Raw genomic sequence first — 27,332 nt, 5'->3', positions numbered from 1 at the left:
TCAATAAAAACATATTTTTTTAAAAAGTAGAAAGGCTGGTTTGGAGCTTTTTTTTAATACCTAGATCTTCAAAGGACATGAAGCATCCTTCTTCCTGCTTTGCTAGGGCTCCTCCTACCTCAGACTCCCCCCCCCCCCTTTCTTATCTTAATTGATTTAATACCAATTATTCTCACCAATTTCCTTCCAGCCTTCTGTTGTTGGTTGTCAGAGAAAATTGCCTGAACTCAAAGACTCTCACAGTGGGCCAGACCCACAAGGAAGTGAGACAAAGCCATTTCGACCCAGAGCAGAAGGCATTGCATTTCCAGTGCTTGCCCCTCAATGCCTCTACCGACAATTTTCAACTGTGTATCATCCTTGAATTTTTAAATCAGCCTTATTGAGGAAGGGAGAGGGAGAGAGAGAGAGAGAGAGAGAGAGAGAGAGAGAGAGAGAGAGACATCCTACCTAATAATAGACAAATATGCAAATTGACCGCACCTTCGCTATGCCCATGATTGGCCAGGAGGCGCGGGGGGGCGGGACTCGGGGTGGCCGGGGTTGCTGATTGGGCCGGCGGGATGCTGAGCTGTGTCGCCAGCAGCGGCATGAGCTCAGCGTCTGCGCCATGGCTGTGCTGCGGCACAGAAGGGGCCTCTGGGGCAGGGAGCTGATGTCCTGCTGAGCGGACCATCAAAAACGGGGGAGCTGAGTGCTTGAGCAGACAGGCACTCAGCTCCCCCGCAATCAAAAGCAAAAGTGTGGGAGCTGGGTGCCTGTCCACTCAGGCAGCAGGCCTTTCAGAAGCCTCCGCCACGCTGGAGGCTTCTGAAAGGCCTGGTGCACCAGTGATCGAAAGGGAAAGCGTGGGAACTGGATGCCTTTCCGCTCAGGCACCAGGCCTTTCAGAAGCCTCCGGCGCCTGGTGCACCAGCGGACAGGCACCCAGCTCCCCGTGATCGAAAGCAAAGCGTGTAGGGGACCCTACACGTGCATGATTCAATCATGCACTGGGCCTCTAGTCAACGATAAGAGAGAATCATAGATATGCTGCTTCCTGAGTATCCCCTACTGGGGATGGAGCTGGAACCTGGGCATGTGCCCTGACTGGGAATTGAACCCTGACCTCCTGGTTCATAGGTGGATGCTCAACCACTGAGCCATGCCGGCTGGGCTATACCTGCATTTGAAGGTGGCTGAGTGGTGACTAATATATAAAGTTTTAAATAAAGCCCTGTCACAGCCATTAGAAGTTTTAACCCCATTTCTGCTCAGCACGTCCTGCATGTCCCCCTTTCCTCTCAGATGACGGCCAACGTCTGCCTGTGCATTGAGAACAGCCTCCTAGGAGTGACCTCAGCCCACGGTTCATGGAGAACGATGGTGTCAGGAGGGGAAATATTGACAGAAAATAGAAGTTACCCATGACCACGGACGAGGAGAGCACACAAGGGCTTCTTCCCACCACCTGCCCAGCCCCAGGGGGGGGGCCCTTTCTCCTCGAGGCCCCTGGGACCCAAGGGAAGGAGGCCTCCAGCCACCAGGAATGAATCCCATACAAGACAGAGCCTGCGTCCCGCACAGAAGGGGACGCACACCCACGGGGCTGTCCCTGCTCTGGCCCTGCCCTGAGCCCTGACCCGGGTCTGAGAGCTGGTGCAGGAGACGCCACTTGAGTCCTGAGCCCTGACCAGCCCAGGGAGCTGTGGTCAGACTCCCCCTGAGGACGCTGAGTAGAGACTGGAGATGCCCCGAGGTGATGGGAAGGAGAAGGAAGGGAACACCTGGCCTGGCCCTAGGGCAGGGGCAGTGGACAGAGCAGTGGGAAGGCAGAGGTGGTCTCTCCTGGGTTCTGGTCCCCATGTCACTCAATGGTGTGTCTGGGCCTGGACACTAGAGGGCGCTGGGGGCTTTCTGCTGGGAGATCTGGGGTGATCAGAGCTGGACCAGCTCCCTGACAAAGTGCAGGACCATCTGCTCAGGGCTGTCAGATGTGACTCCCCAAACCTGGGCCCCACACAGCCCCACCCCTGCCCATACCAATGGCCATCCTCAGGCAGAGGGCCCTGCCCTAGGCCCAGGGTGAGATCAAATACATGGGGTCCTCATTTGCATAAAAGGGTGCTCCCTCCCCCAGACTATGAAGAGGGGAAGGGAGAGATGTGGGGGGAGCTCTGCTTCAGCTGTGGGGTACAGGAGGCAGGACTCAGGGATGACCTCCACCATGGCCTGGGCCCCTCTCCTCCTCACCCTCCTGGATCACTGCACAGGTGACTGGATAGGGGACAGGGGAAGGGGCCTTGGGAAGACACATGGGCCCTGCTTCCTCCTCTTGTCTCTAGACCCAGACTCACCCTCTCTGTGTCTCCCCTCTTCCAGGATCCTGGGCCCAGCCTGTGCTGACTCAACCGTCCTCAGTGTCGGGGGCCCCGGGCGAGGGGGTCACCATCTCCTGCACTGGAAGCAGCTCCAACGTTGGGGGTAACTATGTGTACTGGTACCAGCAGCACCCAGGAAAGGCCCCCAAATGCATCATCTATGATAATAGCAACCGACCCTCAGGGGTCCCGGACCGATTCTCTGGCTCCAAGTCAGGCACCTCAGCCACCCTGACCATCACGGGGCTGCAGGCTGAGGACGAGGCTGATTATTACTGCTCAGCATGGGAGGGCAGTATCAGCGGTGCCACAGTGCTGCAGGCCCGTGGGGAAGTGAGACAAAAACCCCTCTGCTCTGCCAGGGGTGAGCCCTCCAACAGCTGCCTGCTGGGCTCAGCCTGTGACCTGTGGCTTCTGCTTATTCCCTCCCTGAGGCCCTGGGCACAGGTTCATCCGGGACCCTGCCTGGGGGTGAGTGGTCTTCCCTCCCCTCAGGCCTCAGTGTCACTCAGAGCAGAGCTCTTCCAGGCTTAGGGCCTGAAGGAGGAGAAGGCCTCTCCCCACCCTAGAGGCCCAGGTCCCTCCCCCTGGGCTGGACTCCCTTGTCCTGTGAGGCTGAGATGAGTGACAGCTGGTCGGGGCCCGCCCCTGCCTGGGGCTCAGCACTGTGCTCTGTGCTGGAAGGGCCACTGGCACTGTTCGCACCCCATTATGCTTTCCTCCCCTTTACCCAGCGCGGCTGGTGTAGATTTGAGTTGTGATTTTAAGCACAAGAATTGGCCATTCACAGCGATCAAACTATCACAGATTGGGGGGTGCCATGGTGGGCGATGAAGGGGGTGGTCCAAGTGGGTGGAGGGGGTCCAGGAGCAGAAACTTCCAGCTGTGACTGCCTGGCTCTGGGAGGATGGGCAGCACGGGGACCCGGCAGGGAGCGCTGTGGTATTGTGTCTGTGAAAGCAGCTGAGAGACTGGATCTCAGTGTCCTCAGCACAGAAACAGCCACGTATGAAGGCAGAGGTCACGGAGAATTATTCTGGAGATGGCTTTGCATACACACCAACACAGAGTCATTGTGGTGTACACCTGACACTAATATAATGTCGATTACATCTCAATTGAAAAATAAAATAAAATTATAATAATGAATCTGAATCATCTGTCCACAGAAACACCAGCAGGTGGAAGTCTATAGCAGCTTTGTTAACGCCCTAGACCGGTGGTCGGCAAACTCATTAGTCAACAGAGCCAAATATCAACAGTCCAACGATTGAAATTTCTTTTAGAGCCAAATTTTTTAAACTTAAACTTATTCTAACTCCACTTCTGTAAAATAGACTCGCCCAGGCCGTGGTATTTTGTGGAAGAGCCACACTCAAGGGGCCAAAGAGCCACATGTGGCTCTGGAGCCAAGGTTTGTGGACCACGCCCTAGACTGAGAGCAGCGGGAGTCTGTGCCTGGGGGCTGTGACAGCTGTGAGTCTCAGGTGAAGTTACTGATTTATTCACCTCCAGCCTCCATTGGTTGTCAGCGAAAATTGCCTGCATTTGTGCCCAGAGGGTGAGAGCCCCATCGTCCTTGTGACCATCGGAAGCGGGGTCTCTGCTTCCTCACTGTGCCCCCAGGCTGGTCACCCCTGAACTGAAGCTGCGGGTCTGCTGCTGACAAGGCGCTCTCCAGTGTCTGTGGCCGGTGCTTCTGTTCCTGGGACGATGGAAGCTCCTAGAAACTCCTCGGGGGTTCACTGGGCAGCAACTCAAGATTGCCCACCGGCAGGTCCAGATCACAGCGGACAGCTCCCACCTCGCGCCTGGAATGTGAAGTGATGTTAGAAACACGTCTGTTCACACCTGTCAACCCAGAGCAGAAGGCATTGCATTTCCAATGCTTTTCCACCAACACCTCGACCCACAATTTCCATCAACGTGCATCCTCCTAGAATGTTTAAATCAGCCTTATGTGACTTTTACATATAATAACATACACGCATTTTAAGTAGGGTGAATGGTGACTAATATGTAAAGTTTTAAAATAAAACCCTAGCACAGAAATGTAAAAATTCTGCCTAGAATTTTCTTCTCTGTTTTCCCTTTTCCCTCTCAGATGAAGGCCAACGTCTGCCTGTGCATTGAGAACAGACTGGTAGGAATGAACCACAGCCCACGGTTCCTGGAGAACGATGGTGTCAGGAGGGGGAAATATTGACAGAAAATAGAAGTTAGCCATGACCACGGACGAGGACAGCACACGAGGGCTTCTCCCCACCACCTGCCCAGCCCCAGGGAGGGGCCCCTTTCTCCTCGGGGCCCCTGGGACCCACGGGAAGGAGGCCCTCAGCCACCAGGAATGAATCCCATACAAGACAGAACCGGAGTCCCGCACAGAAGGGGACGCACACCCATGGGGCTGTCTCTGCTCTGGCCCTGCCCTGAGCCCTGACCCGGGTCTGAGAGCTGGTGCAGGAGACGCCACTTGAGTCCTGAGCCCTGACCAGCCCAGGGAGCTGTGGTCAGACTCCCCCTGAGGATGCTGAGTAGAGACTGGAGATGCCCCGAGGTGATGGGGAGGCCACGGGAGGGGACCCCTGGCCTGGCCCTAGGGCAGGGGCAGTGGACAGAGCAGTGTGAAGGCAGAGGTGGTGTCTCAGGGGTCCTGGGCCCCATGTCACTCAATGGTGTGTCTGGGCCTGGACACTAGAGGGCGCTGGGGGCTTGTTCCTGAATGTTCTGGGGTGATCAGAGCTGGACCAGCCCCCTGACAAAGTGCAAGACCATCTGCTCAGGGCTGTCAGCTGTGTCTCCCCAAACCTGGGCCTCACCTCACCCGAGCCCCCCCCATACCAAGGGCCATCCTCAGACAGAGGCACCTGCCCCAGGCTCTAGGGAGGATCAAATAGATGGGGTGTCATTTGCATAAAAGGACCCTCCCTCCCTCAGACTATGAAGAGGGGAAGGGAGAGATGTGGGGAGCTCTGCTTCAGCTGTGGGGCACAGGAGGCAGGACTCAGGGATGACCTCCACCATGGCCTGGGCCCCTCTCCTCCTCACCCTCCTGGCTCACTGCACAGGTGACTGGATAGGGGACAGGGGAAGGGGCCTTGGGGAGACACATGGGCCCTGCCTCCTCCTCTTGTCTCTACACCCAGACTCACCCTCTCTGTGTCCCCCCTCTTCCAGGATCCTGGGCCCAGTCTGTGCTGACTCAGCCGTCCTCAGTGTCGGGGGCCCTGGGTCAGAGGGTCACCATCTCCTGCACTGGAAGCTTCTACAACCTTGGGAGTCATAGCATACAGTGGCACCAACAGCTCCCAGGAAAGGCCCCCAAACAAATCATCTATGGTGATAGCTACCGACCCTCAGGGGTCCCTGATCGATTCTCTGGCATCAGGTCTGGCAGCACAGCCACCCTGACCATCACGGGGCTGCAGGCTGAGGACGAGGCCGATTATCACTGCTTGACATGGGACGGCAGTATCAGCAGTTACACAGTGCAGCAGGCCCGTGGGGAAGTGAGACAAAAACCCCTCTGCTCTGGGAGGGCTGAGCCCTCCAGCAGCTGTCTGCTGGGCTCAGCCTGTGACCTGTGGCTTCTGCTTATTCCCTCGCTGACGCCCTGGGCCCAGGTTCATCCGGGGACCCTGCCTGGGGGTGAATGGACCTCCCTCCCCTCAGGCCTCAGTGTCACTCATAGCAGAGCTTTCCCAGGCTCAGGGGCCTGAAGGAAGGGAAGGCCTCTCATCACCCGCGGGGCCCCTGTCCCTGTCCCTGGGCTGGACTCCCTTGTCCTGTGAGGCTGAGATGAGTGACAGCTGGTCCGGGCCCGCCCCTGCCTGGGGCTCAGCACTGTGCTCTGTGCTGGAAGGGCCACTGGCCCTGTTCGCACCCCATTATGGTTTCCTCCCCTTTACCCAGCGCGGCTGGTGTAGATTTGCGTTGTGATTTTAAGCACAAGAATTGGCCATTCACAGCGATCAAACTATCACAGATTGGGGGGTGCCATGGTGGGCGATGAAGGGGGTGGTCCAAGTGGGTGGAGCGGGTCCAGGAGCAGAAACTTCCGGCTGTGACTGCCTGGCTCTGGGAGGGTGGGCAGCACGGGGACCCGGCAGGGAGCGCTGTGGTATTGTGTCTGTGAAAGCAGCTGAGAGACTGGATCACAGTGTCCTCAGCACAGAAACAGCCAAGCTTGCAGCCACGTATGAAGGCAGAGGTCACGGAGAATTATCCTGGAGATGGCTTTGCATACACACCAACACAGAGTCATTGTGGTGTACACCTGACACTAATATGTCGATTACATCTCAATTGAAAAATAAAATAACATTTTAAGAATGAACCTGAATCTTCTGTCCACAGAAACACCAGCAGGTGGAAGTCTATAGCAGCTTTGTTAACCCCATAGACTGAGAGCAGCCGGGAGTCTGTGCCTGGGGGCTGTGACAGCTGTGAGTCGCAGGTGAAGTTACTGATTTATTCACCTCCAGCCTCCATTGGTTGTCAGCGAAAATTGCCTGCATTTGTGGCCCAGAGGGTGAGAGGACCATCGACCTTGTGACCTTCAGAACTTGGGGTCTCTGCTCCCTCACTGTGTCCCCAGGCTGGTCACCCCTGAACTGAAGCTGCGGGTCTGCTGCTGACAAGGCGCTCTCCAGTGTCTGTGGCCGGTGCTTCTGTTCCTGGGACGATGGAAGCTCTTAGAAACTCCTCAGGGGGTTCACATGGCAGGACTCGGGATTTCCAACCAGCAGGACCAGATCACAGCGGACAGCTCCCACCTCGCGCCTGGAATGTGAAGTGATGTTAGAAACACGTCTGTTCACACCTGTCAACCCAGAGCAGAAGGCATTGCATTTCCATCAAAACCTCTACCCACAATTTTCATCAACGTGCATCCTCCTAGAATTTTTAAATCAGCCTTATTGTGACGTTTACATATAATAACATACATGCATTTTAAGTTGGGTGAATGGTGACTAATATGTAAAGTTTTAACATAAAACCCTAGCACAGAAATTTAAAAATTCTGCCTAGAATTTTCTTCTCTGTTTTCCCTTGTCCCTCTCAGATGAAGGCCAACGTCTTCCTGTGCGTTGAGAACAGACTCCTAGGAGTGACCACAGCCCACGGTTCATGGAGAACGATGGTGTCAGGAGGGGAAATATTGACAGAAAATAGAAGTTACCCATGACCACGGACGAGGACAGCACACGAGGGCTTCTCCCCACCACCTGCCCAGCCCCAGGGAGGGGCCCCTTTCTCCTCGGGGCCCCTGGGACCCACGGGAAGGAGGCCTCCAGCCACCAGGAATGAATCCCATACAAGACAGAGCCTGCGTCCCTCACAGAAAGGGGTGCGCCCCCACGGGCTGTCCCTGCTCTGGCCCTGCCCTGAGCCCTGACCCGGGTCTGAGAGCTGGTGCAGGAGACGCCACTTGAGTCCTGACCCCTGACCAGCCCAGGGAGCTGTGGTCAGACTCCCCCTGAGGACGCTGAGTAGAGACTGGAGATGCCGCGAGGTGATGGGGAGGCCACGGGAGGGGACCCCTGGCCTGGCCCTAGGGCAGGGGCAGTGGACAGAGCAGTGGGAAGGCAGAGGTGGTCTCTCCTGGGTTCTGGTCCCCATGTCACTCAATGGTGTGTCTGGGCCTGGACACTAGAGGGCGCTGGGGGCTTGTTGCTGAGGGATGTGGGGTGATCAGAGCTGGACCAGCTCCCTGACAAAGTGCAGAACCCTCTGCTCAGGGCTGTCAGCTGTGACTCCCCAAACCTGGGCCCCACCCGGCCCAACCCCCACCCATACCAATGGCCATCCTCAGGCAGAGGTCCCTGCCCCAGGCCCAGGGTGAGATAAAATAGATGGGGTCCTCATTTGCATAAAAGGGCCCTCCCTCCTGCAGACTATGAAGAGGGGAAGGGAGAGATGTGGGGAGCTCTGCTTCAGCTGTGGGGCACAGGAGGCAGGACTCAGGGATGACCTCCACCATGGCCTGGGCCCCTCTCCTCCTCACCCTCCTGGCTCACTGCACAGGTGACTGGATAGGGGACAGGGGAAGGGGCCTTGGGAAGACACATGGGCCCTGCCTCCTCCTCTTGTCTCTAGACCCAGACTCACCCTCTCTGTGTCCCCCCTCTTCCAGGTTCCTGGGCCCAGCCTGTGCTGACTCAGCCGTCCTCAGTGTCGGGGGCCCCGGGCCAGAGGGTCACCATCTCCTGCACTGGAAGCAGCTCCAACATTGGGGGTAATACTGTGCACTGGTACCAACAGGTCCCAGGAAAGGCCCCCAAATTTCTCATTTATGGTAACAGTAGACCCTCAGGGGTCCCTGACCGATTCTCTGGCTCCAAGTCTGGCAACTCTGCCTCCCTGACCATCACGGGGCTGCAGGCTGAGGACGAGGCCGATTATTTCTGTGGGTCCTATGACAGCAGTATCAGCGGTGCCACAGTGCTGCAGGCCCGTGGGGAACTGAGACAAAAACCCCTCTGCTCTGTGAGGGGTGAGCCCTCCAGCAGCTGCCTGCTGGGCTCAGCCTGTGACCTGTGGCTTCTGCTTATTCCCTCGCTGACGCCCTGGGCCCAGGTTCATCCGGGGACCCTGCCTGGGGGTGAATTGTCCTCCCTCCCCTCCGGCCTCAGTGTCACTCAGAGCAGAGCTCTCCCAGGCTCAGGGCCTGAAGGAAGGGAAGGCCTCTCCCACCCGTGGGGCCCAGGTCCCTCCCCCTGGGCTGGACTCCCTTGTCCTGTGAGGCTGAGATGAGTGACAGCTGGTCCGGGCCCGCCCCTGCCTGGGGCTCAGCACTGTGCTCTGTGCTGGAAGGGCCACTGGCCCTGTTCGCACCCCATTATGGTTTCCTCCCCTTTACCCAGCGCGGCTGGTGTAGATTTGCGCTGTGATTTTAAGCACAAGAATTGGCCATTCACAGCCATCAAACCATAACAGATTGGGGGGTGCCATGGTGGGCGATGAAGGGGGTGGTCCAAGTGGGTGGAGGGGATCCAGGAGCAGAAACTTCCGGCTGTGACTGCCTGGCTCTGGGAGGATGGCAGCACGGGGACCCGGCAGGGAGCGCTGTGGTATTGTGTCTGTGAAAGCAGCTGAGAGCCTGGATCTCAGTGTCCTCAGCACAGAAACAGCCACGTATGAAGGCAGAGGTCACGGAGAATTATCCTGGAGATGGCTTTGCATACACACCCACACAGAGTCATTATGTAGTACACCTGACACTAATATGTCGATTACATCTCAATTGAAAAATAAAATAAAATTATAAGAATGAATCTGAATCTTCTGTCCACAGAAACACCAGCAGGTGGAAGTCTATAGCAGCTTTGTTAACCCCCTAGACCGGTGGTCGGCAAACTCATTAGTCAACAGAGCCAAATTTCAACAGTACAACGATTGAAATTTCTTTTGAGAGCCAAATTTTTTTTTTTAATATATTTTATTAATTTTTCACAGAGAGGAAGGGAGAGGGATAGAGAGCTAGAAACATCGATGAGAGAGAGACATCGACCAGCTGCCTCCTGCACACCCCCCACCGGGGGATCTGCCCGCAACCAATGTACATGCCCTTGACCGGAATCGAACCCGGGACCTTCCAGTCCACAGTCCGACGCTCTATCCACCCAGCCAAACCGGTTTCGGCAAGAGCCAAATTTTTTAAACGTAAACTTCTTCTAACGCCATGTCTTCAAAATAGACTCGCCGAGGCCGTGGTATTTTGTGGAAGAGCCACACACAAGGGGCCAAAGAGCCGCATGTGGCTCTGGAGCCAAGGTTTGTGGACCACGCCCTAGACTGAGAGCAGCCGGGAGTCTGTGCCTGGGGGGCTGTGACAGCTGTGAGTCTCAGGTTAAGGTACTGATTTATTCACCTCCAGCCTCCATTGGTTGTCAGCGAAAATTGCCTGCATTTGTGGCCCAGGGTGAGAGCCCCATTGTCATTTTGACCATTGGAAGCTGGGGTCTCTGCTCCCTCACTGTGCCCCCAGGCTGGTCACCCCGTGACCTGAAGCTGCGGGTCTGCTGCTGACAAGGCGCTCTCCAGTGTCTGTGGCCGGTGCTTCTGTTCCTTGGACGATGGAAGCTCCTAGAAACTCCGGGTGGGTTACTGGGCAGCGACTCGGGATTTCCAACCGGCAGGACCAGATCACAGCGGACAGCTCCCACCTCGTGATGTTAGAAACACTATCCCAGGGGTCCTCCAACTTTTTAAACAGGGGGCCAGTTCACTGTCCCTCAGACCGTTGGAGGGCCGGACTACAGTTTAAAAAAAAACTATGAACAAATTCCTATGCACACTGCACATATCTTATTTTGAAGTAAAAAAACAAAACGATGCCGAAACCGGTTTGGCTCTGGGATAGAGCGTCGGCCTTCGGACTGAAGGGTCCCAGGTTCGATTCCGGTCAAGGGCATGTACCTTGGTTGCGGGCACATCCCCAGTAGGCGGTGTGCAGGAGGGAGCTGGTCGATGTTTCTCTCTCATCGATGTTTCTGACTCTCTATCCCTCTCCCTTCCTCTCTGTAAAAAATCAGTAAAATATATTTTTAAACAAACAAACAAACAAAAAAACAAACAAAATAAAACGGCAAAAACACCCTCATGTGGCCCTTGGGCCGTAGTTTGAGGACGCCTGATTCACACCTTTTCCACCCAGAGCAGAAGGCATTGCGTTTCCAATGCTTTTCCACCAACACCTCCACCCACAATTTTCATCAACATGCATCCTTCTAGAATTTTTAAATCAGCCTTATGTGACATTTACATATAATAACATACATGCATTTTAAGTAGGGTGAATGGTGACTAATATGTAAAGTTTTAACATAAAACCCTAGCACAGAAATTTAAAAATTCTGCCTAGAATTTTCTGCTCTGTTTTCCCTTGTCCCTCTCAGATGAAGGCCAACGTCTGTGTGTTGAGAACAGCCTCCTAGGAGTGACCTCAGCCCACGGTTCCTGGAGAACGATGGTGTCAGGAGGGGGAAATATTGACAGAAAATAGAAGTTACCCACGACCACGGACGAGGAGAGCACACGAGGGCTTCTCCCCACCACCTGCCCAGCCCCAGGGAGGGGCCCCTTTCTCCTCGGGGCCCCTGGGACCCACGGGAAGGAGGCCTCGAGCCACCAGGAATGAATCCCATACAAGACAGAGCCCGAGTCCCGCACAGAAGGGGACGCGCCCCCACGGGGCTGTCCCTGCTCTGGCCCTGCCCTGAGCCCTGCCCCGGGTCTGAGAGCTGGTGCAGGAGACGCCCCTTGAGTCCTGACCCCTGACCAGCCCAGGGAGCTGTGGTCAGACTCCCCCTGAGGATGCTGAGTAGAGACTGGAGATGCCCTGAGGTGATGGGGAGGCCACGGGAGGGGACCCCTGGCCTGGCCCTAAGGCAGGGGCAGTGGACAGAGCAGTGGGAAGGCAGAGGTGGTCTCTCCTGGGTTCTGGTCTCCATGTCACTCAATGGTGTGTCTGGGCCTGGACACTAGAGGGCGCTGGGGGCTTGTTGCTGAGGGATGTGGGGTGATCAGAGCTGGACCAGCCCCCTGACAAAGTGCAGGACCATCTGCTCAGGGCTGTCAGCTGTGACTCCCCAAACCTGGGCCCCATACAGCCCCACCCCCCGCCCATACCAATGGCCATCCTCAGGCAGAGGGCCCTGCCCCAGGCCCAGGGAGAGATCAAATAGATGGGGGTCATTTGCATAAAAGGACCCTCCCTCCCGCAGACTATGAAGAGGGGAAGGGAGAGATGTGGGAGCTTGGCTTCAGCTGTGAGGCACAGGAGGCAGGACTCAGGGATGACCTCCACCATGGCCTGGGCCCCTCTCCTCCTCACCCTCCTGGCTCACTGCACAGGTGACTGGATAGGGGACAGGGGAAGGGGCCTTGGGAAGACACATGGGCCCTGCCTCCTCCTCTTGTCTCTACACCCAGACTCACCCTCTCTGTGTCTCCCCTCTTCCAGGATCCTGGGCCCAGTCTGTGCCGACTCAGCCGCCCTCAGTGTCGGGGGCCCCGGGCCAGAGGGTCACCATCTCCTGCACTGGAAGCAACTCCAACATTGGGGGTAACTATGTAAGGTGGTACCAACAGCTCCCAGGAAAGGCCCCCAAACGCATCATCTATGATACTAACAGTCGGCCCTCAGGGATTCCGGACCGATTCTCTGGCTCCAAGTCTGGCAGCTCAGCCACCCTGACCATCACGGGGCTGCTGGCTGAGGACGAGGCCGATTATTACTGTGGGTCCTATGACGACAACCTCAAAGGTCACACAGTGCTGCAGGCCCGTGGGGAAGTGAGACAAAAACCCCTCTGCTCTGGGAGGGGTGAGCCCTCCAGCAGCTGCCTGCTCAGCTCAGCCTGTGACCTGTGGCTTCTGCTTATTCCATCGCTGATGCCCTGGGCCCTGGTTCATCCAGGGACCCTTCTTGAGGGTGAACATCCTCCCTCCCCTCCGGCCTCAGTGTCACTCAGAGCAGGGCTCTCCCAGGCTCAGGGGCCTGAAGGAAGGGAAGGCCTCTCCCCACCCTCGGGCCCCGGTCCCTCCCCCTGGGCTGGACTCCCCTGTCCTGTGAGGCTGAGATGAGTGACAGCAGGTGGGGCCCCGCACCTGCCTGGGGCTCAGCACTGTGCTCTGAGCTGGAAGGGCCACTGGCCCTGTTCGCACCCCATTATGGTTTCCTCCCCTTTACCCAAGGGGCTGGTGTAGATTTGCGTTGTGATTTTAAGCACAAGAATTGGCCATTCACAGCCATCAAACTATCACAGATTGGGGGGTGCCATGGTGGGCGATGAAGGGGGTGGTCCAAGTGGGTGGAGGGGGTCCAGGAGCAGAAACTTCCGGCTGTGACTGCCTGGCTCTGGGAGGGTGGGCAGCACGGGGACCAGCAGCAGGCGCTGTGGTATTGTGTCTGTGAAAGCAGCTGAGAGCCTGGATCTCAGTGTCCTCAGCACAGAAACAGCCAAGCTTGCAGCCACGTATGAAGGCAGAGGTCAAGGGGAATTATCCCGGAGATGGTTTTGCATACACACCAACACAGAGTCATTGTGGAGTACACCTGACACTAATATGTCGATTACATCTCAAGTGAAAAATAAAATAAAATAATAAGAATTAATTTGAGCAACACAAAGCAATATATATATATATATATATATATATATATATATATATATATATATATATGAAATACCATTAATACTACTGTTATATACTTGAAAACTGCTAAGAGTATAGATCTCAAATGTTTCACCACAAGAAGAAAATGGCCATTATGTGATGTGATAGAGGTGGTAGCTAATGTTATGGTGGCAATCATTTTGCAATATATAAATGTATCAAATCAACAGGTTGTATACCCTCAACTTATATATTAATTATATCTCAATAAAGCTAGATAAAAAATAGCACCTCAAAAAAAAAAAAAGAATTAATCTGAATGTTCTGTTCATAGAAACACTAGCACGTGGGAGTCTATAGTAGCTTTGTTTAGCCCCTAGACCAGTGGTCGACAAACTCATGAGTCAACAGAGCCAAATATCACCAGTACAACGATTGAAATATCTTTGGAGAGCCACATTTTTAAAACTTAAAGTTCTAACACCACTTCTTCAAAATAGACTCGCCCAGGCCGTGGTATTTTGTGGAAGAGCCACACTCAAGGGGCCAAAGAGCCACATCTGGCTCTAGAGCCAAGGTTTGTGGACCACGCCCTAGACTGAGAGCAGCCGGGAGTCTGTGCCTGGGGGGCTGTGACAGCTGTGAGTCTCAGGTGAAGTTACTGATTTATTCACCTCCAGCCTCCATTGGTTGTCAGCGAAAATTACCTGCATTTGTGCCGAGAGGGTGAGAGGCCCATAGCCCTTGTGACCATCGGAAGCGGGGTCTCTGCTCCCTCACTGTGCCCCCAGGCTGGTCACCCCGTGACCTGAAGCTGCGGGTCTGCTGCTGACAAGGCGCTCTCCAGTGTCTGTGGCCGGTGCTTCTGTTCCTGGGACGATGGAAGCTCCTAGAAGCTCCTCGGAGGGTTCACTGGGCACCGACTCGGGATTTCTAACCATCAGTAACAGGTCACAGGGTACAGCTCCCACCTCCCGCCTGGAATGTGAAGTGATGTTAGAAACACGTCTGTTCACACCTGTCAACCCAGAGCAGAAGGCATTGCGTTTCCAATGCTTTTCCACCAACACCTGGACCCACCATTTTCATCATCGTGCATCCTTCTAGAATGTTTAAATCAGCCTTATTGTGACTTTTACATATAATATCATACCTGCATTTAAAATATTAATGGTTTCAGAGAGGAAGGGGCAGGATGAGAGAGGAACATCAAAGATGAGAGAGAATCATGGATTGGCTGCCTCCTATGTACCCCCTCTTGTGTACATCCTTCTTGGGGGGATGGAGACGGAACATGGGCATGTGCCCTGACCAGGAATCGAACTCTCTGACTCCTGGTTCATAGGTGGATGCTCAACTACTGGCCACGCCGGACGGGCCATACGTGCATTTGAAGGTGGCTGAGTGGTGACTATTATATAAAGTTTTAAATAAAGCCCTGTCTCAGCAGTTGGAGGTTTTAACCACATTTCTGCTCAGCACGTCCTGCATGTCCCCCTTTCCTCTCAGATGAAGGCCAACGTCTGCCTGTGCATTGAGAACAGCCTCCTAGGAGTGACCTCAGCCCACGGTTCATGGAGAACGATGGTGTCAGGAGGGGAAATATTGACAGAAAATAGAAGTTACCCATGACCACGGACGAGGAGAGCACACGAGGGCTTCTCCCCACCACCTGCCCAGCCCCAGGGAGGGGCCCCTTTCTCCTCGGGGCCCCTGGGACCCACGGGAAGGAGGCCTCCAGCCACCAGGAATGAATCCCATACAAGACAGAGCCCGCGTCCCGCACAGAAGGGGACGCGCCCCCACGGGGCTGTCCCTGCTCTGGCCCTGCCCTGAGCCCTGCCCCGGGTCTGAGAGCTGGTGCAGGAGACGCCACTTGAGTCCTGAGCCCTGACCAGCCCAGGGAGCTGTGGTCAGACTCCCCCTGAGGACGCTGAGTAGAGACTGGAGATGCCCCGAGGTGATAGGGAGGCCACGGGAGGGGACCCCTGGCCTGGCCCTAGGGCAGGGGCAGTGGACAGAGCAGTGGGAAGGCAGAGGTGGTCTCTCATGGGTTCTGGTCCCCATGTCACTCAATGGTGTTTCTGGACACTAGAGGGCGCTGGGGGCTTGTTCCTGAATGTTCTGGGGTTTTCAGAGCTGGACTAGACCCCTGACAAAGTGCAGGACCATCTGCTCAGGGCTGTCAGCTGTGACTCCCCCAAAACTGGGCCCCACCTCACCACAGCCCCCCCATACCAAGGGCCATTCTCAGGCAGAGGCACCTGTCCCAGGCTCTAGGGAGGATCAAATAGATGGGGTCCTCATTTGCATAAAAGGACCCTCCCTCCCGCAGACTATGAAGAGGGGAAGGGAGAGATGGGGGAGCTCTGCTTCAGCTGTGGGGCACAGGAGGCAGGACTCAGGGATGACCTCCACCATGGCCTGGGCCCCTCTCCTCCTCACCCTCCTGGCTCACTGCACAGGTGACTGGATAGGGGACAGGGGAAGGGGCCTTGGGGAGACACATGGGCCCTGCTTCCTCCTCTTGTCTCTACACCCAGACTCACCCTCTCTGTGTCTCCCCTCTTCCAGGATCCTGGGCCCAGCCTGTGCTGACTCAGCTGTCCTCAGTGTCGGGGGCCCCAGGCCAGAGGGTCACCATCTCCTGCACTGGAAGCAGCACCAACATTGGGAATTACCATGTTTCCTGGCACCAACAGCTCCCAGGAAAGGGCCCCAAAACCATCATCTATGGTAGTAACAGTCGACCCTCAGGGGTCCCTGACCGATTCTCTGGCTCCAGGTCTGGCAACTCGGCTTCCCTGACCATCACGGGGCTGCAGGCTGAGGACGAGGCCGATTATTACTGCTCAACATGGGACGGCAGTATCAGCGGTGCCACAGTGCTGTAGGCCCGTGGGGAAGTGAGGCAAAAACCCCTCTGCTCTGGGAGGGGTGAGCTCTCCAGCAGCTGCCTGATGACCTATGAAGCAGGAGGTGGTGGTTCAATTCCCTTCAGTGCACAGGCCCGGGTTGTGGGCTCCTTCCACAGGTTGGGGTGGGCAGGAGGCAGCTGATTCATGATTCTCTCTCACCATTTATGTCTCTCCCTCTCCCTCTCCCTTCCTCTCTGACATCGATAAAAATAAATTTAAGATGGCAATGTGATGCACAGTAATTCTAAGGATCAGATTTGGGAGAGGCAAAGCTCTAGGTCGAGTTTTAACAGTTTTTACAGAAGAAGGATCTGGCCGTGTGACCCTGAGCCTTTCTTCAGGAGCAGTGGGGTTTCCTACACGACCCTGTAAGGACACTCCAGGGACCCCACGGCTTTGTCCCGTCCACGGAGCCTTCATAGTGACGGGGCCTGAGTGTGTCACGTAAACGGTCCCTTAGGACGTGGAGGGTCCCCTGGACGCGGCGTGTGAGCAGGACCCTCCTGTTTGCATGTGAGGTGTGAGCACCGCATGGAGGGGGAGCTGTGACCTCAGGCCTGACAGCGGGAGCCCGGGAGCCTGGAGCAAAGGGGCGTGAGCTGTCCCCTGGGCGTCAGCTGAGCCGCTGGGCAGCGCTGCCTTCTCACTGTCCAGGGCCTTTCTGTAGTTTTTTAGGGGGAAAAGAGGGTGGATGGTGTTTTTTAGTTGAAGTTCTGACTTTTTGTTGTTTGTTCTGATATTGTTTATTTATCTGCATTTTTATCACCTTCATCGTCTTGACGAGGGTTGCTCTGAATTCTGGGTCAGAATATTCATGCACCCCAATCCCTGGGGTCCCAGAGGGCACCTCATTAGAGCCCGTTGCTGCTGTCCTCGGTGCTGATCCCTCGGGCCCCGCAGCCCCGCGGGCATTGATGCCAGGGAAGGAGCAGTGGCCTTGGCGCCTTCCCGCCCAGGAGCCAGGAGGCCACGTGGCTCTGTGACTCCCCTGGGCTGAGGGGATCGCCGCTCTGATCGCGGTCAGCGGGGGCTGTGAGCCTCAGGGGGCTGCACTGGCCTTTCTGGGGGCTCCGTGGCTGCCGGCCTGTACTGTGGACAGGCCTGCCCCAGGGTCGGGGTCTGCAGGGCCGGCTCGGGGAGAAGACCTGGCTCAGCGTCCTCAGTGGAGTGTGCACCCAGCGGGCCTGTGACCAGGGGTGGGAGGGCTGGCTCCCAGGGTCCCTGGGAAGGTCCCTCCCTGCAGGGAGAGGACAGGCCCCTGACTCCGGGTCAGAGGGGCTGCCCTGAGGCAGAGGGGGCTGCGGGGCATCAGCCAGCTGGTCGGGGCGGCCGGGGCTCTGCAGCCTCCTGAGCAGCCAGCTCTGCCCCGTCAGGTCCAGGGCTGGGCAGCAGCAGCCTCAGCCAAGTTCCTTTGGAGATGGTCACGGGCACTCGGTGTCCAGGGAGCATCATGGCCAGCGCAGTGACAGTGACTGAGTGTCAGGTGGGCAGGAGAAGGTTCCCAGGCTGTGCCACACCCAACCCTCACGCCAGGGGAGGGCGCCATGGCCAGGGAGGTGAGCATCTGCCCCCCTAGGTCTGGCCAAACCAACCCAGTGCACCTCCCCAAAGCCCCGCCCACCTCTCAGCAGCCCCGCCCACCTCTCAGCAGCCCCTCCTAAGATTTTAAAAAAGAAGAAAAAACACCAAGTTTGCTGTTTCTGTTCAGAAAATCTGCCACCCTTCGGTGACTGAAGGCATTACTCTTTACACCCTTAGGATAATCTGTTTTCTCAGTGTCGGTTAGGGGAGAAATGAGAGAAAGAAGTCAGAAAATAGGAGGGACTCATCAACCCCTGGTCATTGTTTCTAATGTGAAAAGTTAATGATTTTACACATTAGAGATTGCCATTTGTTTCAAATATCACACAAACGATAACTATCACTATGAATGATACTATTACAATAGCCTACATCACCACCACTGTGTTTTAGGATTTTGTGAGCAATTATTTTGTGCCAGACACTACACCCAGCACTTACACCGAAGCAAACCTGAATGGTGGGTCCAACTCCCTCAGGGAACAGCAAGCGAAAACCCTCTCTCTCTGGTGGCTCTCATTTCTCCTTCACCAATGTCGACATACGCAAATGCAACCTGAACTCAGGAAGAGAAAAAGAGAAGAAAGCCTGTGACGTTTTTATTGATCCATAAGGAGGCATAACTCTGGTCAGATCAGTTGGTGGTGACTATAGATGGGGAAGTGAGTGAGTCGTGGCCCCAGAAGAAAAGAATCGGCAAATAGAAGCCTACCAGCCTGAGCATAGTCCCAAGCATTGCTGCAAGTCTGAGGCTTCTCACGTGTTCTCAGGTCCTCTTATGCTAGACCATCAAGTCACCGGGCTGTCCCTGCTCTGGCCCTGCCCTGAGCCCTGACCCGGGTCTGAGAGCTGGTGCAGGAGACGCCACTTGAGTCCTGAGCCCTGAGCAGCCCAGGGAGCTGTGGTCAGACTCCCCCTGAGGACGCTGAGTAGAGACTGGAGATGCCCTGAGGTGATGGGGAGGCCACGGGAGGGGACCCCTGGCCTGACCCTAGGGCAGGGGCAGTGGACAGAGCAGTGGGAAGGCAGAGATGGTCTCTCATGGGTTCTGGTCCCCATGTCACTCAATGGTGTGTCTGGGCCTGGACACTAGAGGGCGCTGGGGGCTTGTTGCTGAGGGATGTGGGGTGATCACAGCTGGACCAGCCCCCTGACAAAGTGCAGGACCATCTGCTCAGGGCTGTCAGCTGTGACTCCCCAAACCTGGGCCCCACCCGCCCCAGCCCCACCCATACCGATGGCCATCCTCAGGCAGAGGGCCCGGCCCCAGGCCCTGGGTGAGATCAAATAGATGGGGTCTCATTTGCATAAAAGGATCCTCCCTCCCTCAGACTATGAAGAGGGGAAGGGAGAGGTGTGGGGAGCTCTGCTTCAGCTGTGGGGCACAGGAGGCAGGACTCAGGGATGACCTCCACCATGGCCTGGGCCCCTCTCCTCCTCACCCTCCTGGCTCACTGCACAGGTGACTGGATAGGGGACAGGGGAAGGGGCCTTGGGGAGACACATGGGCCCTGCCTCCTCCTCTTGTCTCTACACCCAGACTCACCTTCTCTGTGTCTCCCCTCTTCCAGGATCCTGGGCCCAGTCTGTGCTGACTCAGCCGTCCTCAGTGTCGGGGGCCCCGGGCCAGAGAGTCACCATCTCCTGCACTGGAAGCAGCTCCAACATTGGGGATAACTATGTGTCCTGGTACCAGCAGATCCCAGGAAAGGCCCCCAAACTCCTCATCTATGGTGATAGCGACAGAGACTCAGGGGTACCGGGCCGATATTCTGGCTCCAAATATGGCACCTCAGCCTCCCTGACCATCACGGGGCTGCAGGCTGAGGACGAGGCTGATTATCATTGCTTGACATGGGACAGCAGTATCAGCAGTCCCACAGTGCTGCAGGCCAGTGGGGAAGTGAGACAAAAACCCCTCTGCTCTGGGAGGGGTGAGCCCTCCAGCAGCTGCCTGCTTGGCTCAGACTGTGACCTGTGGCTTCTGCTTATTCCCTCGCTGAGGCCCTGGGCCCAGGTTCATCCGGGGACCCTGCCTGGGGGTGAACGGACCTCCCTCCCCTCAGGCCTCAGTGTCACTCAGAGCAGAGCTCTCCCAGGCTCAGGGGCCTGAAGGAAGGGAAGGCCTCTCCCCACCCTCGGGGCCCCGGTCCCTCCCCCTGGGCTGGACTCCCTTGTCCTGTGAGGCTGAGATGAGTGACAGCTGGTCTGGGCCCGCCCCTGCCTGGGGCTCAGCACTGTGCTCTGTGCTGGAAGGGCCACTGGCCCTGTTCGCACCCCATTATGGTTTCCTCCCCTTTACCCAGCGCGGCTGGTGTAGATTTGCGTTGTGATTTTAAGCACAAGAATTGGCCATTCACAGCGATCAAACTATCACAGATTGGGGGGTGCCATGGTGGGCGATGAAGGGGGTGGTCCAAGTGGGTGGAGGGGGTCCAGGAGCAGAAACTTCCGGCTGTGACTGCCTGGCTCTGGGAGGGTGGGCAGCACGGGGACCCGGCAGGGAGCGCTGTGGTATTGTGTCTGTGAAAGCAGCTGAGAGACTGGATCTCAGTGTCCTCAGCACAGAAACAGCCAAGCTTGCAGCCACGTATGAAGGCAGAGGTCACGGAGAATTATCCTGGAGATGGCTTTGCATACACACCAACACAGAGTCATCATGTTGTACACTTGACACTAATATGTCGATTACATCTCAAGTGAAAAGTAAAATAAAATTATAAGAATTAATCTGAGAAACACAAAGCAAAAATATATATATATATATATTTGAAATACCATTAATACTACTGTTATATACTTGAAAACTGCTAAGAGTGTAGATCTCAAATGTTTCACCACAAGAAGAAAATGGCCATTATGTGATGTGATAGAGGTGGTAGCTAATGTTATGGTGGCAATCATTTTGCAATATATAAATGTATCAAATCAACAGGGTGTATACCCTCAACTTATATATTAATTATATCTCAATAAAGCTAGATAAAAAATAGCACCTCAAAAAAAAAAAAGAATTAATCTGAATGTTCTGTTCATAGAAACACTAGCACGTGGAAGTCTTAGCAGCTTTGTTTAGCCCCTAGACCAGTAGTCGACAAACTCATGAGTCAACAGAGCCAAATATCACCAGTACAACGATTGAAATATCTTTGGAGAGCCACATTTTTAAAACTTAAAGTTCTAACACCACTTCTTCAAAACAGACTCGCCCAGGCCGTGGTATTTTGTGGAAGAGCCACATTCAAGGGCCAAACAGCCACATGTGGCTCTCGATCCAAGGTTTGTGGACCACGCCCTAGACTGAGAGCAGCCGGGAGTCTGTGCCTGGGGGGCTGTGACAGCTGTGAGTCTCAGGTGAAGTTACTGATTTATTCACCTCCAGCCTCCATTGGTTGTCAGCGAAAATTGCCTGCATTTGTGGCCCAGAGGGTGAGAGGCCCATCGTCCTTGTGACCATCGGAAGCTGGGGTCTCTGCTCCCTCACTGTGCCCCCAGGCTGGTCACCCCGTGACCTGAAGCTGCGGGTCTGCTGCTGACAAGGCGCTCTCCAGTGTCTGTGGCCGGTGCTTCTGTTCCTGGGACGATGGAAGCTCCTAGAAACTCCTCGGGGTGGTCACTGGGCAGCGACTCCGGATTTCTAACCATCAGGCCCAGATCACAGCGGACAGCTCCCACCTCGCGCCTGGAATGTGAAGTGATGTTAGAAACACGTCTGTTCACACCTGTCAACCCAGAGCAGAAGGCATTGCGTTTCCAATGCTTTTCCACCAACACCTGGACCCACAATTTTCATCAACGTGCATCCTTCTAGAATTTTTAAATCAGCCTTATTGTGACTTTTACATTAATAACATACCTGAATTTAAAATATTAATGGTTTCAGAGAGGAAGGGGCAAGATGAGAGAGGAACATCAAAGATGAGAGAGAATAATGGATTGGCTGCCTCCTATGTATGCCCTCTTGTGTACATCCTTCTTGAGGGGATCGAGACGGAACATGGGCATGTGCCCTGACCAGGAATCGAACTCTCTGACTCCTGGTTCATAGGTGGATGCTCAACTACTGGCCACGCCGGACGGGCCATACGTGCATTTGAAGGTGGCTGAGTGGTGACTATTATATAAAGTTTTAAATAAAGCCCTGTCTCAGCAATTAGAGGTTTTAACCCCATTTCTGCTCAGCACGTCCTGCATGTCCCCCTTTCCTCTCAGATGAAGGCCAGCATCTGCCTGTGCGTTGAGAACAGACTCCTAGGAGTGACCTCAGCCCACGGTTCCTGGAGAACGATGGTGTCAGGAGGGGAAATATTGACAGAAAATAGAAGTTACCCATGACCATGGACGAGGACAGCATACAAGGGCTTCTCCCCACCACCTGCCCAGCCCCAGGGAGGGGCCCCTTTCTCCTCGGGGCCCCTGGGACCCACGGGAAGGAGGCCTCCAGCCACCAGGAGTGAACCCCATAAAAGACAGAACCCAAGTCCCACACAGAAAGTGAGGCACCCCCATGGGGCTGTTCCTGCTCTGGCCCTGCCCTGAGCCCTGACCCGGGTCTGAGAGCTGGTGCAGGAGACGCCACTTGAGTCCTGAGCCCTGACCAGCCCAGGGAGCTGTGGTCAGACTCCCCCTGAGGACGCTGAGTAGAGACTGGAGATGCCCCGAGGTGATGGGGAGGCCACGGGAGGGGACCCCTGGCCTGGCCCTAGGGCAGGGGCAGTGGACAGAGCAGTGGGAAGGCAGAGGTGGTCTCTCATGGGTTCTGGTCCCCATGTCACTCAATGGTGTGTCTGGGCCTGGACACTAGAGGGCGCTGGGGGCTTGTTCCTGAGGGATGTGTGGTGATCAGAGCTGGACCAGCTCCCTGACAAAGTGCAGGACCATCTGCTCAGGGCTGTCAGCTGTGACTCCCCAAACCTGGGCCCCATACAGCCCCACCCCTGCCCTCACCCTGCCATCCTCAGGCACAGGGACCCACCCAGGGCCCAGGGAGGGATCAAAACCAGGGGGTCTCATTTGCATGAGGGGGCCCTCCCTCCCGCAGACTATGAAGAGGGGAAGGGAGAGATGGGGGAGCTCTGCTTCAGCTGTGGGGCACAGGAGGCAGGACTCAGGGATGACCTCCACCATGGCCTGGGCCCCTCTCCTCCTCACCCTCCTGGCTCACTGCACAGGTGACTGGATAGGGGACAGGGGAAGGGGCCTTGGGGAGACACATGGGCCCTGCCTCCTCCTCTTGTCTCTACACCCAGACTCACCCTCTCTGTGTCCCCCCTCTTCCAGGATCCTGGGCCCAGTCTGTGCTGACTCAGCCGTCCTCAGTGTCGGGGGCCCCGGGCCAGAGGGTCACCATCTCCTGCTCTGGAAGCAGCTCCAACATTGGGGGTAATACTGTGCACTGGTACCAACAGGTCCCAGGAAAGGCCCCCAAAACCATCATCTATGATAATAGTAACCGGCCCTCAGGGGTTCCAGATCGATTTTCTGGCTCCAAGTCAGGCAGTTCAGCCACCTTGACCATCACCGGGCTGCAGGCTGAGGACGAGGCTGATTATTACTGTTCATCATGGGACAGCAGTATCAGCAGTCCCACAGTGCTGCAGGCCCATGGGGAAGTGAGACAAAAACCCCTCTGCTCTGTGAGGGGTGAGCCCTCCAGCAGCTGCCTGCTGGGCTCAGCCTGTGACCTGTGGCTTCTGCTTTTTCCCTCCCTGAAACCCTGGACCCAGGTTCATCCGGGGACCCTGCCTGGGGGTGCATGATCCTCCCTCCCCTCAGGCCTCAATGTCACTCAGAGCAGGGCTCTCCCAGGCTCAGGGGCCTGAAGGAAGGGAAGGCTGCTCCCCACCCTCAGGGCCCAGGTCCCTCCCCCTGGGCTGGACTCCCTTGTCCTGTGAGGCTGAGATGAGTGACAGCTGGTCCGGGCCCGCCCCTGCCTGGGGCTCAGCACTGTGCTCTGAGCTGGAAGGGCCACTGGCCCTGTTCGCACCCCATTATGGTTTCCTCCCCTTTACTCAGCGCGGCTGGTGTAGATTTGCTTTGTGATTTTAAGCACAAGAATTGGTCATTCACAGCCATCAAATTATCACAGATTGGGGGGTGCCATGGTGGGCGATGAAGGGGGTGGTCCAAGTGGGTGGAGGGGGTCCAGGAGCAGAAACTTCCGGCTGTGACTGCCTGGCTCTGGGAGGGTGGGCAGCACGGGGACCCGGCAGGAGGCGCTGTGGTATTGTGTCTGTGAAAGCAGCTGAGAGCCTGGATCTCAGTGTCCTCAGCACAGAAACAGCCAAGCTTGCAGCCACGTATGAAGGCAGAGGTCACGGAGAATTATCCTGGAGATGGCTTTGCATACACACCAACACAGAGTCATTGTGGTGTACACCTGACACTAATATAATGTCAATTACATCTCAATTAAAAAATAAAATAAAATGATAAGAAGGAATCTGAATCTTCTGTCCACAGAAACACCAGCAGGTGGAAGTCTATAGCAGCTTTGTTAACCCCCTAGACTGAGAGCAGCCGGGAGTCTGTGCCTGGGGGGCTGTGACAGCTGTGAGTCGCAGGTGAAGTTACTGATTTATTCACCTCCAGCCTCCACTGGTTGTCAGCGAAAATTGCCTGAATTTGTGCCCAGAGTGTGAGAGGCTCATTGTGCTTGTGACCATCGGAAGCTGGAGTCACTGCTCCCTCACTGTGCCCCCAGGCTGGTCACCCCTGACCTGAAGCTGCGGGTCTGCTGCTGACAAGGCGCTCTCCAGTGTCTGTGGCCGGTGCTTCTGTTCCTGGGACGATGGAAGCTCCTAGAAACTCCTCGGGGGTTCACTGGGCAGCGACTCGGGATTTCCCACCGGCAGGACCAGATCACAGTGGACAGGTCCCACCTTGCACCTGGAATGTGAAGTGATGTTAGAAACACGTCTGTTCACACCTGTCAACCCAGAGCAGAAGGCATTGCATTTCCAATGCTTTTCCACCAACACCTGCACCCACAATTTTCATCAACGTGCATCCTCCTAGAATTTTTAAGTCAGCCTTATGTGACTTTTACATATAAGAACATATATGCATTTTATTTATTTATTTATTTATTCATTTATTTCATTTTATTTTATTTTTTCAAAATATATTTTATTTATTTTTTACAGAGAGGACGCAAGAGGTTTAGAGAGTTAGAAACATCGATCAGCTTCCTCCTGCACCCCCCCCTCCCCACTGGGGATGTGCCTGCAACCAAGGTACATTTCCTTGACCGGAATCGAACCTGAGACCTTTCAATGTACAGGCCGACACTCTATCCACTGAGCCAAACAGGTTTCGGCCATTTATTTATTTTAAACATACATGCATTTTAAGTAGGGTGAATGGTGACTAATATGTAAAGTTTTAACATAAAACCCTAGCACAGAAATTTAAAAATTCTGCCTAGAATTTTCTGCTCTGTTTTCCCTTGTCCCTCTCAGATGAATGCCAATGTCTGTGGGTTGAGAACAGACTCCTAGGAGTGACCACAGCCCACGGTTCCTGGAGAACGATGGTGTCAGGAGGGGAAATATGGACAGAAAATAGAAGTTACCCATGACAACGGATGAGGAGAGCACACGAGGGTTTCTCCCCACCACCTGCCCAGCCCCAGGGAGGGGCCCCTTTCTCCTCGGGGCCCCTGGGACCCACGGGAAGGAGGCCTCCAGCCACCAGGAATGAACCCCATACAAGACAGAGCCCGCGTCCCGCACAGAAGGGGACGCGCCCCCACGGGGCTGTCCCTGCTCTGGCCCTGCCCTGAGCCCTGCCCCGGGTCTGAGAGCTGGTGCAGGAGACGCCACTTGAGTCCTGACCCCTGACCAGCCCAGGGAGCTGTGGTCAGACTCCCCCTGAGGACGCTGAGTAGAGATTGGAGATGCCCCGAGGTGATGGGGAGGCCACGGGAGGGGACCCCTGGCCTGGCCCTAGGGCAGGGGCAGTGGACAGAGCAGTGGGAAGGCAGAGGTGGTCTCTCCTGGGTTCTGGGCCCCATGTCACTCAATGGTGTGTCTGGGCCTGGACACTAGAGGGCGCTGGGGGCTTGTTCCTGAATGTTCTGGGGTGATCATAGCTGGACCAACCCCCCTGACAAAGTGCAGGACCATCTGCTCAGGGCTGTCAGCTGTGTCTCCCCAAACCTGGGCCCCACCGCCCCATCCCCGCCCATACCATGTGTCTCCCCAAGGCCCCATCCCCTGCCATCCTTAGGCAGAGGGCCCTGCCCCAGGTCCAGGGAGAATCAAATAGATGAGGTGTCATTTGCATAAAAGGACCCTCCCTCCTTCAGACTATGAAGAGGGGAAGGGAGAGATGGGGGAGCTCTGCTTCAGCTGTGGGGCACAGGAGGCAGGACTCAGGGATGACCTCCACCATGGCCTGGGCCCCTCTCCTCCTCACCCTCCTGGCTCACTGCACAGGTGACTGGATAGGGGACAGGGGAAGGGGCCTTGGGAAGACACATGGGCCCTGCTTCCTCCTCTTGTCTCTAGACCCAGACTCACCCACTCCTGTGTCCCCCCTCTTCCAGGATCCTGGGCCCAGCCTGTGCTGACTCAGCCATCCTCCTTGTCGGGGGCCCCGGGCCAGAAGGTCACCATCTCCTGCACTGGAAGCAGCACCAACATTGGGGGTTACCATGTTTCCTGGCACCAACAGCTCCCAGGAAAGGCCCCCAAATGCATCATCTATACTAGTAACATTCGACCCTCAGGGGTCCCGGACCGATTCTCTGGCTCCAGGTCTGGCAATTCGGCCTCTCTGGCCATCACGGGGCTGCAGGCTGAGGACGAGGCTGATTATTACTGCTCAACATGGGACGGCAGTCTCAGCGGTGCCACAGTGCTGCAGGCCCGTGGGGAACTGAGACAAAAACCCCTCTGCTCTGCGAGGGGGTAAGCTCTCCAGCAGCTGCCTGCTCCACCTATGACGCAGGAGGTCGCGGTTCAATTCCGGTCAGCTTACAGGCCCGGGTTGCGGGCTCCATCCCCAGGATGGGGTGGGCAGGAGGCAGCGGATCCATGATTCTCTCTCACCATTGATGTCTCTCTCTCCCTCTCCTTCCTCTCTGACATCAATGAAAATACATTGAAGAAGGCGCTGTGATGCGCAGTGTGACTCTAAGGATCAGATTTGGGAGAGGCAAAGCTCTAGGTCGAGTATTAACAGTTTTTACAGAAGAAGGATCTGGCTGTGTGACCCCTGAGCCTTTCTTCAGGAGCAGTGGGGTTTTCTACACGACACTGTAAGGACACTCCAGTGACCCCACGGCTTTGTCCCGTCCACGGAGCCTTCATAGTGACGGGGCCTGAGTGTGTCACGTAAACGGTCC

General features: G+C 55.8%; 8 gene segments (V, D, J or C); all 8 read left to right on the top strand.

Moving 5' to 3' along the window:
* Positions 1–2,194: 2,194 nt before the first annotated feature.
* LOC129148241 (immunoglobulin lambda variable 1-40-like) lies at positions 2,195–4,566 on the top strand. The segment is given in 3 exon segments: positions 2,195–2,252; positions 2,362–2,693; positions 4,465–4,566. Coding segments are annotated over 3 exon segments (492 nt in total).
* Positions 4,567–5,370: 804 nt separating this feature from the next.
* On the top strand, positions 5,371–6,767 carry LOC129148240 (immunoglobulin lambda variable 1-40-like). The segment is given in 3 exon segments: positions 5,371–5,428; positions 5,538–5,869; positions 6,717–6,767. Coding segments are annotated over 3 exon segments (441 nt in total).
* A 1,562-nt stretch (positions 6,768–8,329) lies between these two features.
* LOC103300376 (immunoglobulin lambda variable 1-40-like) lies at positions 8,330–10,391 on the top strand. The segment is given in 3 exon segments: positions 8,330–8,387; positions 8,497–8,856; positions 10,240–10,391. Coding segments are annotated over 3 exon segments (570 nt in total).
* A 1,769-nt stretch (positions 10,392–12,160) lies between these two features.
* On the top strand, positions 12,161–14,296 carry LOC129148239 (immunoglobulin lambda variable 1-40-like). The segment is given in 3 exon segments: positions 12,161–12,218; positions 12,328–12,659; positions 14,276–14,296. Coding segments are annotated over 3 exon segments (411 nt in total).
* Positions 14,297–15,856: 1,560 nt separating this feature from the next.
* On the top strand, positions 15,857–16,378 carry LOC129148073 (immunoglobulin lambda variable 1-40-like). The segment is given in 2 exon segments: positions 15,857–15,949; positions 16,059–16,378. Coding segments are annotated over 2 exon segments (378 nt in total).
* Positions 16,379–19,387: 3,009 nt separating this feature from the next.
* LOC129148238 (immunoglobulin lambda variable 1-40-like) lies at positions 19,388–21,499 on the top strand. The segment is given in 3 exon segments: positions 19,388–19,445; positions 19,555–19,886; positions 21,479–21,499. Coding segments are annotated over 3 exon segments (411 nt in total).
* A 1,581-nt stretch (positions 21,500–23,080) lies between these two features.
* LOC114228256 (immunoglobulin lambda variable 1-40-like) lies at positions 23,081–25,482 on the top strand. The segment is given in 3 exon segments: positions 23,081–23,154; positions 23,264–23,595; positions 25,444–25,482. Coding segments are annotated over 3 exon segments (429 nt in total).
* An 881-nt stretch (positions 25,483–26,363) lies between these two features.
* LOC103300375 (immunoglobulin lambda variable 1-40-like) lies at positions 26,364–26,899 on the top strand. The segment is given in 2 exon segments: positions 26,364–26,421; positions 26,532–26,899. Coding segments are annotated over 2 exon segments (426 nt in total).
* The last annotated feature ends 433 nt before the right edge of the window (positions 26,900–27,332 follow it).

The sequence above is a fragment of the Eptesicus fuscus genome, chromosome 23 (genome assembly GCF_027574615.1).
Source record: "Eptesicus fuscus isolate TK198812 chromosome 23, DD_ASM_mEF_20220401, whole genome shotgun sequence".
In the NCBI taxonomy this organism is placed as follows: Eukaryota; Metazoa; Chordata; class Mammalia; order Chiroptera; family Vespertilionidae; genus Eptesicus; species Eptesicus fuscus.
The sequence above is the reverse complement of the archived record's forward strand: the minus strand, read 5'-3'. Positions and strand labels throughout refer to the sequence as shown.